This window comes from Porcisia hertigi, chromosome 33 (genome assembly GCF_017918235.1).
Source record: "Porcisia hertigi strain C119 chromosome 33, whole genome shotgun sequence".
NCBI classification, from domain to species: domain Eukaryota; phylum Euglenozoa; class Kinetoplastea; order Trypanosomatida; family Trypanosomatidae; genus Porcisia; species Porcisia hertigi.
The window spans coordinates 539,353-557,462 of NC_090592.1; the positions used below are offsets into that span (position 1 = coordinate 539,353).

The following is an 18,110-nucleotide window of genomic DNA, read 5'->3' on the forward strand; positions in this document are numbered from 1 at the left end:
CTCCCACTTGTATGGGTATGAGTGAATGGTTTGTGAATAACTTTTTTGTTACTGTGATTCGGCGGGATGGTCCTCTTATTTCTCCCGCTCTCTTTTTTTGTTTGTTTGATAACGTGAGTCAGAGGTGTGTGTGTGTTTTTTTTTTCGCTCTTTGTGTGCTGGCATGCGTTGCTCGGGGACGTGTAAACGCTCTCGGAAGCAGATGTCTGAAGCTGGAACATCGTCACCGTGCCGCCTTGACACACACACACACACACATATATATGTGTGCGCGCGCGCTTCTCTTCCGACACTTCATGCTAGTAGCAATATTGTACCCTATCGGAAGCTGCACCTCGCATTAGCCTGGCTGCTTCCTCTCCCTTTCCAGTTCCAGTTCCACCCCCTCCTCTCTCGGGGTTCCAGAACATTGCCCTGCTCCCTGGGCTCACGAGCCAGCGCTTTCGCACTCTTCGAGTGCTTTCTACAAAATCGTGAAGGCGATAGTCGCTGGATACGTGCTCTAAGAATCAGAAGGGATTCTCTAGAGCGTAATGGAGCTTCATCATACGTGAAGTATTACGCCGTTTGTCTTTCACATGACCACGTATCTCTGACTCTCTTGTCTTTGCTGTTGTTGCCAGACCACTTCCAGGAATGAAAGGCCTATTAGAACAATGGAGTTGCAAGTCAGGGATCGCTTCATCGAGTTTGCTGGGCGGCGCACCGCTGTGCGCTCAAGATATGGCAGCGCTGAATCCACTGCACCGCAGCAGCCCACAGAGCAACTGCTTATAGTCCCCCTTTGGAGCAGGCTTCCATCCGATTTTGAAGAAAACGCACGGTTGCTCACACACCAAATCGATCATCTCAGCTCGATGCACGCTCTCTTCCTTAAGCCGAAGTTCTGCAGCAACGACGGGGAAGACGAGTTGCGAATTTCGGTTGATAAGCAGACGATCAAAATTCAAACCACTCTCAAGACGTTGGAGCATGCTATTATTGCTAGCACACGACTCAAAGATAGCTATTCCGAAGAAGAGGTGCGCATCGTCAGAAGCATCCAGACACAGTTAACGGCTCGCCTCAAGGAACTTGAACTTCGCTTCAAGTGTGCTCAGGAACTGTTTGCTGCGCAACTGCGCCAGCGAGAGCACAAATCGAGCAAGTACATGAGGATCGGAAGCGACACTGCCTACGAAACGGTTCAGCAAGAAGAGAGAGCAGCACAATTTCTGGAAATGGGCTTCGCAGAGCAGGATATACAGCCTCTTCTAGTTGAGGAGATGCGGCGAGATCAAGCGAGCAAAGAGATTGGAGATATCGTGGGCAGCATTCAAGAGATTCGGGGAATGTTCGAGGATCTACACACAATGGTAGTCGATCAAGGAGCAATGCTGGACAGGATCGACTACAATGTAGATAAGGCGTTGGTGAGTGCGTCAAAGGCACAGATCGAACTGGAAAAGGCTCGTGCGAATCAAAGCAATTGCGTCCTTATGTAAGGTGTGTGTGTGCTGTACTTTCGACGACCTCTGCTCAGAAAACTATATCACTGGTTTTGAATTTTCTGCCTTGCCTTCTCCGTCGGATACGAAGCGACTACACCAATGCAGGTTCCTCCTCACAATCAGAGTAGCTTGGCCACTGTTGCATCTGCGTCCGTTTTAGCGATGGGATCTGCGACTTGTGAGCTCTCTCTCTCTGCTCTCCACTTTTCACGCTTTTCCGCACCCAACATCATTGCTTTTCTTTGCTGCTTTTTGTGACTGATTGTCTGCCACGTGCAAAGCTGTCGGTTGCAGTGTAACTATGTAACTGTTCCACTCCTCCGCAGCCATTCTTTTCAGCGTGAAGAACCCACTCCACTTTATCTGACAGTAGACAATGCGGTCTCTAACCGACGAGGAGACGAAAAAGCTTTTCGACAAGCTAGCACAGTACATAGGGCCAAACACAACGCACTTGCTTGAGCGAAAGGGCGAGGAGGAGCATGTCTTTCGCCTCCACAAGAACCGAATTTGGTACATGCCCCTGCGTCTTGCAAAACTGGCAAGCTGCGTCTCCAAGACCAACCTGATGGGGATCGGTGTCCTCTTTGCCAAGGTTACTCACAATGGAAACGTCCGCATTCAAGTGACAGCGCTCGAGTACATCGCGCAGTACTCACTCTTCAAGATCTGGGTGAAACCGAATCAAGAGCAAAAGTTCCTGTACGGCGGAAACGTCAGTCGTGCAGGTCTTGGCCGTATCACCGAGTCGACACCGAAGTACCAGAAAGTCGCCGTGTTTTCGATGGGCGACATCCCCTTAGGTTTTGGTGTCGCAGCCCAAAGCACATTGGAGTGCCGAAAGTGCGAAATGAACTCCCAAGTTCTTTTTCATGAGGTCGACATTGGTGAGTACTTGCGTGACGAGGCTCGCATGACGTAGGAGGACCCCTTCGGCGAGGCGCGCGCACTGCGTTCAACAAAGACGCTTTCTCATGCCCTCGTGCGGTTTGAGGGGGAGGACAGGTGTGTTTGTGTGGCCGTGCACACGCCCTCGTGACGACAACATTTAATGCTACTAATGCCTTCTTGGATGCAACTACATAAATCACTCACAGGATGTCTGGTGTGCTAGCCTGCGCCACTTTTCCCCCCTGGGAACTAGATCACTGTAAGATTCTCTTGACCACCCACCCCCCTCCGGTGTTCCTTGTCCCCGTTTTTGGCGGGTAGCGAAAGAGTTGTGCAGTAGTTGTAATGTTTACCACCCCACAATCGTGCAGTGACCATGGACACTCGATGATGAGCCTCTGGGAGGAGTTCGAGAGAGCTTATCTCTCGCTCTGTTTTTTCACTTTGTCTTCTTCACGATCACGTCGCCTCACCACACGATATGATGCTTCTCCGCTCAAGTTTTGTTCCTCTGCGCATATCTTTTTGTTTCCCAGAGTTATAGCACCACAGCCTCTCCGTCGCAGAGCACACAGGCTTTCTAGTAGCGTCTCTTAGCACTGTTTTGCTTGCCGATCCGTCCTCTTTGTGAACCAGAACACAGAAAAACGAGCAACGTGAAAAGAAAGATGCCGGCGGCTGCAAAAACACTGCCAGGATCGATCGACCGCCTTCGCAGGCAGATGCTTCGGACGGCCCGCGGATTTCGTGACTACAACTTTCGTCAGTACTTTGTACAGCACGTCAAGGACGACTTTGCCGCAGTCGCAAAGCTCCCAGAGGAAGAGCAGAAGAAGTTTTTAGCAACTGAGGGGCGTGACAGGCTGCGCCAGCTGCAGCGAATGACCCTGGTGAACCAGATGTACGTAAAACGACCTCTCTACTTTGACATGGCAAAACAGAAGACTCATCATGGGCACAAGTAGGCTGTTGGCTGAGTGAGTTTTTGTGAACCTGGCCCATAAATCTCACGTTTTTGCTTATATCTAAAGCCACTTTCGGCTAGTCCGCACCACGCAGCTGTGACTGCATTTCTTCGTTGTGCTGCTCACATACGATCAGAAGCCGCTATCTCTCCCCCCCTTTTTTGGTGCTGCAATCGATGCAGTGACTGTTTTGGGCCGCCTTTTTGCTGTTCCCCTTTTGCACGCTCGACACAGACCCTGTGGTTCCTCCAGTGTCTGTGAGTGTAGGAGCTTGACGAGCTCGTTGTGGGACCTGTGGCTCACATTCATGGGTCGCTTCGCCTCTGTTCTCATTCGTGGTGTGGAGATCTTTGAAAGGGAGTGGGTGGGGAATGACGCAGATGGCATGTGCCTCCCCACCCCGTGTTTGTTTCATTATCTTTGCTGTTCTCCCCTTCTACTCGACGACGGAGTCGTGTTGACGAGGGTGAGTGGTTCACACACAAAAAATGGAAAGCAAACGGAAGACATTGCGCACATGCTTGCGCCGCTCAGCATCACTTGTCACGCTTATCGCCAGCTAGGATAATGGGTGCCCTGTGAAGATCGCCACCGCCACAATGACATGGTGCACACCCACAAAAACCACTCACCCCCCCCCTCCAAAGGATGCTCTTCTTCAGTACAGCATGCGTCCTACTTCCTTCCTCCTCACACCCCCTGGTCGACTTCTCTGGACCTATTTTCTAACTTGCCTCCTCCTCCGTGTTGCAACGTTCTTCCTCGTACATAGAAGAAATAAAGTCCAGTTCGGCAGCTGTGCCCTGTGCGGTGCGGCAGTGCAGCTGCGCGCGTCTGTGTGCGTTCACCTCGGTTCCCCTCCGAAAAAAAAACAAGAGTGAATAGGATTTTCCCCCTCCACTTTTTCTCATTTCCATTTTTCTCATCTCCCTAAGCAACTCTTCAGCACCCTAGCAACAATAAGTGTCATTTGCATCTGCTGCGTCTCCGGCATCGCAACACCCGTTTGTTGCCCTCGCTGTTGGCAGCTTGTTCTGTCTCCTTTGTTGTTGTTGTTGCCCTCATCATACTATCCGTTTCTTCTGGTCGCGTCAGAAAAGTCGCTTCATTAATTACTCTTTTCAAACCACATGCGCTGGTGAAGAACCGAATCTGTGCTTCGGCCTCTTTTCTCCGCCATCCCTTGCTTGTTTTCTTTGCAGACTTGGTGCTCTCTCACGGTGCTCCATTTTTATTCGTTCTCAGTGTGCGACGGTGTGTACTATGTGCATGAATATGTTTTTCATTTTTGTCGCAGGACCGCTTTCCTGGAACCCGCGCTTCTTTGGGACGGGGAGCAGTCACGAGTAGGAGGGGGGGGGGAGGGGGCGTTCACATCGGCTGCCACACGCGTTCATGTACACAGTGAAAGATGCCAAAATGGCGCGCTCCCTCATGCGACCGCGCCTTCAACTGTCCAACAGTCCATTACTCTTGTCCGAGTACTTCATGGTGTGCAAGATGTACAGCGACACCGCCACGGCTCGGGAGACACATCAGCGGTACATCGCCCAGGTAGAAAACAAGCGCAGCGTTTTTACAGCTCAAACACTGCGAGGCAGCGAGCAGGGTGTATCCACTGATGCAGGGGCGGCAGCACGGATCCAGACAAGTGCGTCGGCACCGCCGTTTCCCCCGTTTTCTCAGCTAGGGAGCTACCCTGCAGACCTGTCGTCTCCCGCACGCACGGAAAGGGATGCGATGCAGCCGTCGTTGCAGCGCCCACCGAGAAGCGTTTCCCCCGCGGCAGGTGGCGATGAGGTGCCCCCGCCGTCTGGTGCTGCGCCCCAGCACTCGAGGCCAACGGCATCCACAACGGATCGACCCTCGGCCACTCTCTCGACGCTGGAGAATCATGATACTGGAGGCTTGCGGCAAGGCCCGCCGCTGCTGCGACAGTCCTCTGGCCTGGACGGCAGCAGTAGTAGCCGAAGTGTGGGTGTCGCATCCCAGAGCGTAGCCAATACCAACACGCATAGCGCCGCCTCCTATGCCATTTTCCGTCGAGACTGGGGGCCCGAGAAATACGATGAGGAGTTTCAGAGGCCGTGGAACGCCTTCTTGCACGAGCTTTCTGGTGCCATGGTGGATGTGGTGACGGCGTGGGTGTCTGACCTTGAGGAGCAGACTTCGCCCTCACGGCATCTAGTGCGGCTTAGCAGCACTTGCTGCTACGATTCTGCTCACGGTATATGCTTGTTGCGCTGGAACACAATGCGAGAGGTTCGGGCCTATGTAGATGCACTGCACGCTGTAGTGAACGCACCGCTATCAGAGTTTTGTGTGCCACTGACCCTTGGGATGGAGGTCTTGGGGGTTCCGGTGTTGTGCATGTCGTTGGCGCCGGTTAGCGGTCCGTGGCACGGGTGGGATGCAGTGGGCATGGCGTGGCACTGTTTTTGCGGCATATGTGCAACGCTGCGGCTGGTGCGTCCGTTGGATCCGCTCGAGGGTGGAAGGGGAGAGGCGGCAACCAGGTTTGTTTCCAGCGGGCAGCTTGGCTCGGCAGTTGCAGTGGATGGTGTGTCGGCCGCAGCATGCAGTGGTACCGCCGAGGTCGCAGGTATTGGTAATGTGCTGGGAGATGGGTCAGTCAGTCGGTCTCTGTTGCGGCAACTTGAAACTTCGCCAGCGTGCAGCGAGTGCTATGCCGGTGCGGCCTCGACGCTTGGCCTTGCCGCTGGCACTTCGCAGCAGCATGCGGGAAGCGTCAGCGGCGCGTGGGGCGGTCGACGAAACTCTGTCTTTTACGGCACCCCAACGTCGCTTGCAGGTTCTGCGGCAAGTTGCTATGATCCGGTTGGCCCTCCGGCATCTGCCAGCGTGCCAGCTGGGCAAGGCGGGCTGCGGCTCACGCTGGCCATCGGTGCCGACGCGCGGTGGTACTTCATTGATGCGCGTGCCGTTTGCCTTTACCAGTGGTACACTCGGAAGTCCTGGCTGGCGGCGCGGGTGCCGCGAAGGGAACTGTACCTCTGTGAGAATGGGTGCGCGCAGCGGGCAATGGGTCCCAACCAGCTGATACTACAGTCGAAGTTGCGCATCATGGTTCATCAGATGTTGAACGGGCTGATGAGTGGTGTCAGTGGAGTCCGTGCGACGCCAACGAGCATGCAGCGAGCCAGCTACTACGCCAACACCCCGCCCATCACCAGCGAAACAATCAGCGGCCGTGGCGGCGGCGGCCTTCCATATCAATGGCAGCGCAGAGTACCCCCCATCCTTCTATCTACTCTGTGCCACAGTCACGGGGTGCGCTACGGCACGTACGTTTATGCAATTGTCGATTTGCTGCGCACCGAGGAGCAGGCCCTCTTCCGGGCCGTGCAAACAGCCCACCGCCACGGCTCCTTGTCCCCCAACACCGAGGCGCGCATGGTTCAGTGTCGACGATGCATCCAGGCCGTGGTCGGTGAGCTCATTGCACGCGCGACAAAGCACCTCATTTATCAAGAATGGCACGCAGTCATCCGTCGAACTCCCGACTGGCTGTGTCGATTTCACACCCTCTGCGCGGCGGCATCGCAGGCGTGGGCAGAAGCTCCAGCCGCTGCTGAGGGGCGCGTGGAGACGACGGGCAGTTGCGGCGGGCACAGCTCAAAGACAACGCCACATGATGATGATGATGTCACCGAGGTGTCACTCTTTGGTGGCAATGGCGGAGAAACACCGAGCGAGGGCGGCATCCTTGCCGGCAAAGGACGCGAAGGGACGTCTGATGAACTGAGGTACGCAGCAGTGGGTAATGCGCTGGGCAAAGCAAGTCTTGCCAGCACTCTTGGCGCCACCTCTGCGCGTCGTCGTTTGCGTGACTTCATGGAGGCAGATCTTGAGAAGCTTGGGGCGCCGCTACTCGATGCTCTCCGGCGCGTGGTGAATGGCGTCTTCACTGTCACACCCACAGGAGCGGGTAACATGAACAACAGCAACTGCAACACCCAGGCAACAGGCCCTGGGATAGGTGGGGCTGCCCCAGGCGGCAGCTGCAGCGGAGTGGACAGTGGTTCCTCTGCACCGTGCTGTGGAACGAGAAGCGGTGTTTCCCCGTCGGTGTCAGCCAGTCACCTCGCAACCGACGATGCTGGTCGCTCTTTGGCAGCTGGCAACGCCCCCGTTGAGAACAGTGGCTACCCGGCCTTCAACCCCGCCTTGCGCGGCGTTGCCTTTCGCCCCGACATGTTCGAAGAATTGCTACTGTCTGTGAATGAGCAGTACGTTGTGCAGCCCTACAGCGGCGGTGAGAGGGCGAGTGAATGGCAACTGCTCCACAAGGAAGCGCGTGTAATGTCGCGGCGGAGGCAGCGCGCCAGCACCACCGGCGGCAGCGGGGCGGACCTCGGCACTGGTGGGAACACCTGGTCGTCTCGCAGCGCTGGAGACACCGCTCCATCCGGAGTCCCTTTGTCGGCCGGATCCTCACCGCGCAAGAGGGAGCGAGGCGTCAATTCTTCTCGCTTCAACGGCCCCAACGCGCTTTGGTACTCCGCCACCGAAGAGGAAAGCATTCATGTAGAAGCACAGGGCCTCTATCCGGGCTGGTCACTGCAATGCCTCCAGGAAATGATTGACATTCCGCTGGTGCTGCGGCAGGCATGCGTAGATGTGGATGCGAGCTTTTGCGGGGCAGACATGCTGCGATGGTTATCCCCCTCGATCGCCTCCGTCAGCAGCGCCTCGTACGAACCGAGGTGTACTGCACGTGGCGCGGCCACTGGCCGACCGTTGCCGCTGCCCCAAGCATGCCCGTTGCGCGCTGCAGTGTGTGGCACCACGCTGGAGCTGCCCCTGTGTTTGCGTAGCGGCACAGTCGAAGGTGCCCTCGAGTACGCGCAGCAGCAATGCGAGGTCGGTATGGCCATTGCCGCACCCCGCCAAAGCACGGTATTAAGCGGGGGCAGCAAGTGGCGAGGCAGCGGGATTGCTGTGGGGGCGGGGCATAGCCCGCACTTGGTGTACATGGGGAAGCTGATACAGTTACACGCAGCGGATGTCCGGATCGCCTGTCGCGGCTGGCCTTCTGTGGAGGACTTCGATTTTCTCAATCATTCAGTGCAGCGGGGCGATGCCGTGGTGAATCGTCGAGGAGGCGGAAGGCGACACATTCTACAACGCAGCGGTTGGGAATTCCCCCTCGCCGAGCGGCAGCATAATAGGACGGGAGGCTGTGGCAGATTCGATGGGGATGGAGCGGTGATTTCAAGTGGCGCCGGAGAGGACTCCCGCACATCCGTGTGTTTTAAGGCTTCTGTCTATCTGCGACTGTGTGTCTTAAACGCTCGAGTTGACCTTAATGAGGCCATATCTGCCTTGTGGAACCTAACTGAGTGCACGGAGAGCATGTGGAGTAGTAGCACAGTGCGCGGCTTCTTGCTACGAAACAAAATCGGCGTACTTGCAACGATGGCGCGTCACTTCACCGCAGCGGGTGTCACGATGGCACTGGAGGCTGCTGTGGCAGATTTAGACATGCTCACTGGTGGTCTGTTAAGTATCAGCCCTACCGAAGACGACCCGCTGGCTTTGTCAACTGTTTGCTTGCCTCACTCAACTGAGCGACGCCAGCTCTCCTCGCTGCATGCTGGCTCCTCGCGCCCAGGTAGTGCTTGTGAGCAATGCATTAGCGGCTCGACATCTCGTCTGATGTCCCCGACCCGCTCTGAGGCGGTTGCGGTCGTAGCTACCACGGTATATACTGTTAACAATGTGATACCGTCGCCTTCGCTGCTGTCACCGCCGATAACACAGCGTCAAACTGCCTCCGTGCCTGTAACAGTTTCGCCGCCTCATCGCGGCATGGGAGCCAGCGTGGCTTTTACGAACCCCCTCGGGCAGGATACACTTCTGCCCTTCACTGGCTACAGTGAGAATATTGATCACCTAACACCTGTGGGCTCTGGGTCATCCGTCTCAGTAGCGCTGGTGAACAGTACATCACCACAAAAAAGCTATCACCTGCGCTCTGTTCAGTGCGTCGATCTCTACGCAGCGCTTCTAGCTCTCTTGACACGGCATATGCTGTTGCCAGATGCACACCGTACTCCGAATGAAAGTCTCGCGCGTGCTGTGATGTTCTGCTCCCTGCGTCGAGAGCTCATTGTTCTCGCGCATGGCGAACACAGTGTAGAGGCGGCGATAGCGGCTGGTGACCTCGGCCACCACCTCCTGCGAAATCCCAAAACATGGGAGCAGGCCAAGGCAGAGTTTTATCGCGCAAAGCGAAGCATCCTTTACCACCTGCATGCTATATTGGACGCCGACGACAACGGCAAGGCGAAAAGCGAAGAAGTGATGCTTGAACACCGACAGCCAGTGCGCAGGGACGTGGCGGGGGCGGTGATGTCGCAGTCGCTTTCGTCTATGGTGCAAGCCGTTGACTCCACCACAGCCAGTGCTGCGCGTGGGGACGTGGTCGATGGAGCATCAGCCGAGGAAACACGAACTAGCAGGGGTTTTGGCGGTCGTGTTTTTAGTGCACGCCAGAATGGGTGCGCCACATCCCGGCAACGTATTTCGTCCTCTTTATTACCAAGCGGCAGCATCAGCGTCTACAGCGCGGATCTGCTGCGCATGACATCGACAAAGGTGAACCGAAGGGTTCCGGCGACCATGCTTGATCGTCTTAGGCACGCTCTATGCAGTGTCCTCAACAACATTGCCTTCTTGTTTTGTTGTCAGGCGCAGCGACGGTATCTGTTGGGCCGACAGTCAATGATCACATTTGTGGAGAAGGCACGCCAGCATAACACCCTTCATAAGTGCAGCACCGCCTTCCAGCTGCGAGAGCTATGGCGGCAACGATGGGCAAACGTTGAGCAGCTTTTGGATAGTGCCGACGTTACCCTACAGGATTTGCTCCACGATGCTAGAGACCTCCCTGTGTACCAATACGCCGTCGCCTTGAACAACCAGGCGTGCGTGCTGCTCTTTCGACACCAGTACACATCTGCGAGGAGACTTCTGCTGCATAGTCTCAGTATCACAATGCAGCTTCGCTCTTCTTCTACCGCTGGGGTGATGCTTCCGCTGGAACTTTTGAGCTCGGATAGCGATCCTGCCGGGCTCGTGTTGAGGCTCGTACCCCCGCAACCGCCGCTGTGGCCAGTGACACCCTCCTTCCCCGCCAGCCACCCGTTGAAAAGCGTTTCTGCCAACGGGGTGCCAGTAGATGGTAGCATTGGCAGCTGTGCCGCGGATGGACACAAGAGTGGCAGTGCCAGAGTTGACAGTCGGGTGTCGATGGCAGCCGCCTCCATCGTGCGTACATCCTTTTCGTCAACCGGAGCTGATTTTGCCGGTATCACGAACGCTTCCGCCTCTGCCACGGCAACTTCTACGGTGGTGCCGTGTCGCGTCCCCCGGGCCCTCACTGTAATTGCTGCAATGCTAAGAAGTCTGGGGGTGGTGGTGGACAAGGAGGGGCCCGAGGATCTTTTCATGGATGGTGATGCGTGTGGGCAAGACTACTACGATACCCCTGGTGGGGTTGTGTGGGAGAGGAGGGCACAGCACGGCCCAGCATCCTCGGCCGCCGCTGGGCGGACGGCGACGTCTTCCTCCACCTCAACGTCTTTCTCAACGGAGCAGCTTCGCGCCTGTCAAATCCACACACTCCGCATGCTTTATCGCCTGGAGGAGGAAAGTGGTTCCCTCAGAGATTTGAGGTTGCGACAGCTTTTCTGTCGTCATCTCACTGCCTGGAGGGAACGCCGGCAGCAGCGTCGCGGGCGGGCGGCCGCCGAGCTTTACCGAATCGGTGTTGGTGCCATAACGCGCGTGTACCTGGCTCGTCGCTACCGCTTTAGTGGCTATCACTGGTGGCTTCGACAGCCGCCACAGTTTCGTCGTCACCTCGGTCTCCTCCTGAACGTCAGTTCCCTCGGCACGCGCCGCCAACTTTGGGACGTCTGGAATCACCTAGTCAAGGAATCTGCCTGTCTTCTTCAGCGCGTTCTGCGCGCCTCTGCCGTGCGCCATTGGATGCAAGTACAGCACCACTTTACTCATTTTTATCTGCGTCGCTGCCGCCCTGCCGTGGAGGAGGCTGTGTGGCAGAGGTGGCGCGTTCTCCTCACATCCTTCATGATTCACCAGTATGTTTATCTGGGGATGAGGGCAATGGCGCAGCTGAGGGACACATATCAGTCGGGGAGGCACTGGGTCCTGGTCTTCTCTCAGCGCCTCTCGGAGCAGCACCACGTTGGATACATCGCCGCTGCCCTGCGCGAGTTGTGCGTTCGTGAGGCTCTTTGGCGCCAATTTCAGCTCACATTGATGCGCCTGTGCTTGGAACATCTGCAAAGCAACTGGGTGAAGGAAATTCGTTGGCGCGTAGTACGTAGCCCTCGCCCCTCCCGAAGTCTTCATAGACACGTGCCTCAGGAAACCAACCTGCCCATCGCCGCGGTGGCAGAAACCACTGCTGTGACGGCAAGCATGTCCATCACGGAGTCCAACGCAGTCAAGATTCCGTTGCTTCGAAGCCCACTCGGCCCCCTCTCTAGCGACGATGGGCTGCTCTTGATTGGTAGGCCCTACACCGAAGGGACGCCACCGACACTACCGTCCATTAACTCATGTGGTGTTGCGGCACCGCTGACATTATCCCCCTCTCCGGACACGTCTGTCCCAAGCCCTGTTGACGTATACGCGCACCCGCCTCGTGAGGTGATCAACATCGCTTCCCTGTCGCCACCCAGTCCGTCGACTCTTTTAAAGCGCACGCCGCGATCTCCGCTGTTGTTTAGCCTTGGCGGGACATCCCCTGCACCGAGTCCCACTCTCTCTCGCAGCAGCAGCAGAAGAGCCCGCCAGGTCCGAATAGAGGCTGAATCAAGTGACTTGGACACTGGCACAATAACGTCGCTAGCCGAAAAAATGGCCCGTGAAAAAAGCCATCAAAGATTGCAACGGCGGTACCGGGACGATGAGCGCGATAAAATGGCCCAACTACGACGGCAGCGACTGTTACACAACGTGAAGCAAGATACTGGAACGAGCGTGGCGGAGACAGTTTCCCTGGACAACCTTTCTGGTGGGGACACAAGGGGCTTGACGAGGAGCGACGAGAAAGCATACCGTCAAGAGTCAACGGTCAGCAGCGCAGGCAGAGGTGGGGGTGACTCAGCAAATGCCAAGTGGCGGCATGCGTTACGGCGGGCGAATGAGCCGCGCGGGTGCTTGCGTCCTGTTGCGGTGTCGGACGCACACCCACACTCTGTACCTTTACCTCCCGAGGGAGTTGTACCGCTGGTATGTCTGATGCCCGAATCGAACCTGGTGTTGGGAACTGCGTCTTCTTCCCAGTACTCCCCATTGCTGCCCATGTCTCGAGATGAGTCGGTGGTCGTGGCGGGTGAAATACTAAAGTCTCAGTCTTTGCAGCGGGAGTCAAAGGCGATGGCAACATCGTCCCGCATCGCAGCGGCTGCGGCTGCGGCACATCGTCACCAGCTTCTTCAGGCATCCCAACTTTTGCTTCAGTTTTGGTGGCGGCGGGTAGCCCTGCCAACCTACGCAGGAATGTCGGTGCTGTTGCATCGCCTGTACAACGAGCACTGCGCTGAAGCTCAAGGGCTTTGGCTGGCTAGCACCGTTTCTGTGCTGCGCCGGCGTATACTAATGATGAGCGAACATGGCAGTCGCAGTGCAGTTTTGCAGCTCGAGGCAACGGAGATGGCAAGTATGCTGCTGCTTCAGTTGCACAGCGTGCGTTGGTGCCGTTGCGTCGAGAGCCATTCAAAGTGGATCCACTCCTCCTCCTCCTTGGAAAAGGAAGGAACAGAACGGGCTGCTGCTATGAAGAATGCCGCCGCGCGCCAGCGCCACCGACGACGACCTGCGTCTGTACATGCGGCTAATGAGCGCCGCCCTGACAGCCGTACCCCCACAAGAGAAAGACCGAACACGGGAACTTCACGGGGTACCACTACTGCGGCAACGACATCGCATCGACCCCCGCCAGAAGATGTCGTATGTCAGCTCCAGCGATGGCTTCAACGATCTGCGGGTACCGGCTCGACGTATCGGTGAGTCGATATTCGATGGTTTTTTTTTTCTCATGCTTATGTGCCCGCTTGATGACCTGAAACAACTGACGCAGGAAGGATTCATGTGTGCAGCTACTTACTGCTCCTTTAAGCCTTTGGAGGCCCGCGGCGGGGGAAGCGGGAGGCACGTCTGCCTTCGACCTTGTCGTGTTGCGGGGCTCGGGGCGAAGCTTTTCCCGTGTTATAACGAGAAGTCGTCATGTCATGAGTGCGTATCTAGTACTACCCCCCTCCCCCCCTGCCCTTCATGGGTTTATCAGCACGCCGTTGTGATTCTCTCACCACTTGATGTCCACTGCTTTTCTCTTTACGCGGAATGCAGGTGGCCGATCCCCTCCCACTGCGCCCAAACTCAATCACCTATATATTGGTTTGGTTATGCGCCTGTGTCGGCCATCCGTGTGTGTGTGTGTGTGGTGGGGGGGGGGCTCATCTTGGCAAGCCTTCCTGCAGATTTAATTTTGTTTGTTTGTACCTCTGTGCCCCTTCCTGCTCCTCTTCCCCCCCCCCTTTTCCTTCGTAGTATGCACGACCCACAGTAGTACCAGGACTCACCTGCCTGTCAAGACACACACACACGCACACGCACACATTACAGGTAAAACACAGCCGCATTTTTGGTCCATCACATCTTCCTTGAGAAAGAGAGCGTTTGTTCTCGCCCTCTCTCCCATACCCCACACACGTTTATATATATATATATATATATATATGCGTGTGATCGGTATATCTTTGAATGCTAATCTGTCTACCGGGAAACGCAACTTTAACAGAGTTCGATGGGAGGTTCTTCCGTGCGCTTCTTCAAAGATGTGGCCATATGGTGCGTAGTCTTTTTTCTACTGGGCGCACCAGTGCTTCCTCTTTCGCGAGCAGGCATGACCCTGATCTCTGCACTTGTTGTCTCCCTCACATGGCCTCTCTCCATCTCGGTGTGGGCTACGCTCCTCACAGGTTCGCTGCGGCGCGACCGTCAGTTGCAGCCGATTATGAACACAATGGTGGACTTCTTCGTCTCCCCAACCGCAATCCCATCGAATGATTCTCGCATCGGCGAGGCGGTTGGGAATGCGTGCCACGGTGGTGTAAGCACGCGCGCGAAGAGCATGCTCACTCACAAAAAGGCCTACCAAGAAATTTATCTCACTGACTCCACATCCTTGGAAACTGCGCAGCTCATCCGTTGCTTTATCTTAGCCACAGTCTTGTTCAGCGGCGCCCTCTTTGGGCAATTGGATTGGCAAGCTGCGTATCAAATATGGCCCTACCCCTCCTTGAGCGCCTACGTGGTGGTGAGTGTCGCATTAGAAGTATACAACCGAGTGGGAGCCGGGGCGGAGAACGTGACGTTCTTCGCACAGAAAAGATGCAATGCGAAGGGAGTCGTATGGGAGACGTGAGTCAAGGCTACGTGAGCGTCTGTCTGTGTGCGTGTGAAATAGGGTGGCTGCTATGTTTCTCTCCACATATGTGAATTTTCCTTTGCTGTCTGCACCCACAGGACTTTGGAAGCGATGCTGCTTCTTATGCATCGGTGTTCTCCCCGTCTCTGAGGCATAACGTCCAGGGTACCGCAACTGCTGCGCTCCTTCCCTCCTGTTCTAGTATCTCTACTGTTTTTTGTTGTTGTGGTTTTACTGTTGGAAAAACCGCAGTGTCTTCTTATGTCATTGCACTTTCTACAGATTTCGCGTAGCCAACATCCTGGCGCCTCTCAGGTGGTCAGAAAAAGAACCACTGCGTGTGCGTGGGTGTGGCGCTGAGGGAAATATACGTGCTTCCGACCGCTGGTCAAGTATACTTCTGCAATTTGGTGTTCATCTCATGATCTTTCTCATCAACGGCCTCACAACGCACACACACACACACACACACCAAAAAAAATGAGTTGCGCTTGCACTGCTACAGTGAAACTGCAGAACAGCGGTGTTTTGGTTACTCCGAGGGAAAGGCGAACGCATCGCATGCTTGTTGTCAAAGTCAGAAAAAAACGAAAGAAAGGGTGTCTGCGAAGCGGGCGCTGGTCTTTCTCGTCATCCGCATTTTCACTTTCTTCCACCTCTCCTCTTTCTCCTCCTGAGGCACAGGCATACAAGAGGGCGCTGCAAGCCACTGCTGTCCATATACGTGCGTATCTCAAACACATGCAGGTATTTCCCCCTTTTTTTACTTTCTTCGGCTTTTTTCTCTTGCCACGTCTCTCCTCACCTCTTCTTGGAGCACACCTGATTGGCTGCAGCTTTATGTATGCTGCTCACCGTCATCAGCCACCAAGGAACCTGCTCTAGACGTGCACTTGGTGAGCCACTCGCCATCTAGGGTTTCCACTGTGTGTGTGTGTCTGCGCGTGTTGGCTTCTTGCTCTATCGACCGACTTGGGTCGATCTGCGCGCTCGTGCGGCCAAGTGTAGTTTACGTGGGTGTGGATGCAGAGTGCAGCAGGCGCAACGGAAGTGGCGGCTGACACGACGGCGCAGGCACGCGTACTGTGTATGCGGCAGTCATGGGTTCCACCACTCCAAGACGTCTACGGGGCATTTACTCCCTGGCAACACCTCTCAACTTCGGTTCCGGAGCTCGACTCTCTCCTGAGTGTGGCCGGTGTGTGTGGAGGAGTGTCTGGCGGTGACGGCGGGAGCGATGTCGAGTCGGCTATCGGTGGCCTTCCGGTCAGTGGACTTCACGAGTTCTACGGACCGCCCCTATCCGGCAAGTCGTGGATACTTCGGCGGGTCGGCGCGGCGTATGTGCGGCGCATGACGGGTTACCGCCAATGGTATCATGACCACGTAGAGCGGGCGTCGGCCTGGGCAGTAAAAGCGACACCACGCACACGTGCGGATGGCGATGAGGCACAGACGACCAAAGATGATGATGAGCTGATCAGGAAGGAGGTAATGGCCAACGTTTGGCCACATTCAGGAAATGCCTCACCCGCGACTGCGGTCGAGGAGTGGGATCTTTATGTGTGTCTGGTGAGCGGTGCCGGTGCAGGGGACGCAACGCTCCAACCTACAGCAACTCCACCGTCGTCCGATATGCAGAGATGGATGGAAGTGCTTTCTGCTCCCTTTGACTTCTCTTCCACCCACGATGGGCAAAAGGAAGCCGGCGCTGTCGATCCGTCACACCGTCGGCAGTGGCAGCAGCAAAGAGACTATGCGGAGCAGCACATTCACTTCCGTGTGGCGCACTCCCCTAATGAGCTTCTGACCTTCCTCGAGCACCTCGGCAATGATGCAGAGTCCTCTTCCGTTCCTCCTGCAACCCTCATAGCCTCGCAGCAGCAGTCACTGTCCGTGCAGCTGTGCCAAGGTTCTACAACCACAACAGCTCGAAGGCAGAAGCGGTGCCACTCCCCTGACACTGCCCAGCATTCTCCCCAATCCTACCCTTTTTCCTCTAGTAACTTTCCCCAGAGGACCTGGCGGCTACAGCGGCAACGGCTTCTTCTTCTTGACGGACTCGATTCTCTGTGGATGCACCCCAGTCTAGGGAACCACAGCGCTACACACACAGGGCAATGGTTTGCCGAAGAACTGCATCGGCAATTGCGGAGAGTGCTGTCGCCGCGACTTGGGTTCACTACCTCAAATAACGCCCTTCCAGCCGTTTCTTTTTGTACCACTGCGGCTTCCTCGACCCCTCCACATCCGCAACACACGCTTTACTCCACTGTGGTTCTCACAAATGGCTGCCACGGTAGCAGTCGTGGTGTTGTGACTGCGCCGCAACTGGAGGCTCGCCTGGGGAGTCCAGGAGGAGGAGGAGGAGCAGTGGGAGGATGGTCAGCGATGCTACCACGACCCTCAGGAAGTGCGGTATGGTGCCGGGCGGCTGACACGCGATGCTTGGTCGAGCCAGCCCACCCGGGGCTGGTATCGATACCGACATCCAGTTCTTCCGTTGTGCAGCCAGTGAAAGTATCTCCTGGGCCAGGTGATGTGCACCACGAACGACATGGTATTACCAGCACTTTCGGTCAGTCTATCACGAGCCCTCTAGAATCACTTGTGACTGTGGTGAAAGGAGGCTCGCGCGTTGCGGCAACGTGGATACTACACGAAGTCTCAGACAGCGAGTACAAACCTTGAAATGAAGGACTACTCTCTACCCCTGCAGGAATATTTTATCCTATGCTCCCCACTGTGTGTGTGTGTGTGTGTGTACACGGTGGCGACAGATGCCGTACTCTTGTGAGCCACCTCTAAGTGGTGTCTCGCCTATTTTCTCTTTCCGTCCACTTTCACAACCACCAGGCAAACAGAGAGAGAGCGAACAACAACAAACCTTCCTCTCACAAATGACAGGAAAGATGGTTGGGTGCGTCTCTCTTCTGCTGTGTTTCCCTTCCCATTCGTAGTGTAGACGTATGACACAGGCAGAGAGGAGGGCAGCTGCCCTCCTCTCTGTGGAGTTTTCCCCGCCATGGTATCGTCGTCTGACGCAGTTTCGCTCGGCACACGGTGGTTCCACCTCCCTTCACACCCCCTCTCTTTTTGAAACTTCCCCCCCCCCTCCCTCCTCCGCTCAACCTGTACGTTTTTTTTTTGTTTCTTGTTTCCATGACTGAGTCTTTGCTCGATTATGTGAGTAATGTAATCACCCAAAGTCGTGTAGGGCCATAGCGTTTATTCACTCGTGCTGGTAGTTATACATATCGATACAGCAATACATAT

At 55.8% G+C, this 18,110-nt stretch overlaps 6 protein-coding genes across 6 annotated transcripts; all 6 read left to right on the forward strand.

Moving 5' to 3' along the window:
- Positions 1-656: 656 nt before the first annotated feature.
- On the forward strand, positions 657-1,484 carry JKF63_02155 (uncharacterized protein; the record flags this gene model as incomplete). Its single annotated transcript, XM_067898197.1, has 1 exon — positions 657-1,484. The coding sequence occupies one exon, from the start codon at positions 657-659 to the stop codon at positions 1,482-1,484; it is 828 nt and encodes a 275-aa protein (XP_067754354.1).
- A 382-nt stretch (positions 1,485-1,866) lies between these two features.
- On the forward strand, positions 1,867-2,412 carry JKF63_02156 (uncharacterized protein; the record flags this gene model as incomplete). Its single annotated transcript, XM_067898198.1, has 1 exon — positions 1,867-2,412. One exon carries the CDS (start codon positions 1,867-1,869, stop codon positions 2,410-2,412), a length of 546 nt encoding a protein of 181 aa, XP_067754355.1.
- Positions 2,413-3,049: 637 nt separating this feature from the next.
- On the forward strand, positions 3,050-3,346 carry JKF63_02157 (uncharacterized protein; the record flags this gene model as incomplete). The annotated part of the gene is made up of 1 exon (XM_067898199.1): positions 3,050-3,346. One exon carries the CDS (start codon positions 3,050-3,052, stop codon positions 3,344-3,346), a length of 297 nt encoding a protein of 98 aa, XP_067754356.1.
- A 1,434-nt stretch (positions 3,347-4,780) lies between these two features.
- Positions 4,781-13,414, forward strand: JKF63_02158 (uncharacterized protein; the record flags this gene model as incomplete). The annotated part of the gene is made up of 1 exon (XM_067898200.1): positions 4,781-13,414. The coding sequence occupies one exon, from the start codon at positions 4,781-4,783 to the stop codon at positions 13,412-13,414; it is 8,634 nt and encodes a 2,877-aa protein (XP_067754357.1).
- Positions 13,415-14,210: 796 nt separating this feature from the next.
- On the forward strand, positions 14,211-14,831 carry JKF63_02159 (uncharacterized protein; the record flags this gene model as incomplete). The annotated part of the gene is made up of 2 exons (XM_067898201.1): positions 14,211-14,516; positions 14,550-14,831. The coding sequence occupies 2 exons, from the start codon at positions 14,211-14,213 to the stop codon at positions 14,829-14,831; spliced, it is 588 nt and encodes a 195-aa protein (XP_067754358.1).
- Positions 14,832-15,923: 1,092 nt separating this feature from the next.
- JKF63_02160 (uncharacterized protein) lies at positions 15,924-17,525 on the forward strand (the record flags this gene model as incomplete). The annotated part of the gene is made up of 1 exon (XM_067898202.1): positions 15,924-17,525. One exon carries the CDS (start codon positions 15,924-15,926, stop codon positions 17,523-17,525), a length of 1,602 nt encoding a protein of 533 aa, XP_067754359.1.
- Between the last annotated feature and the right edge of the window lie 585 nt (positions 17,526-18,110).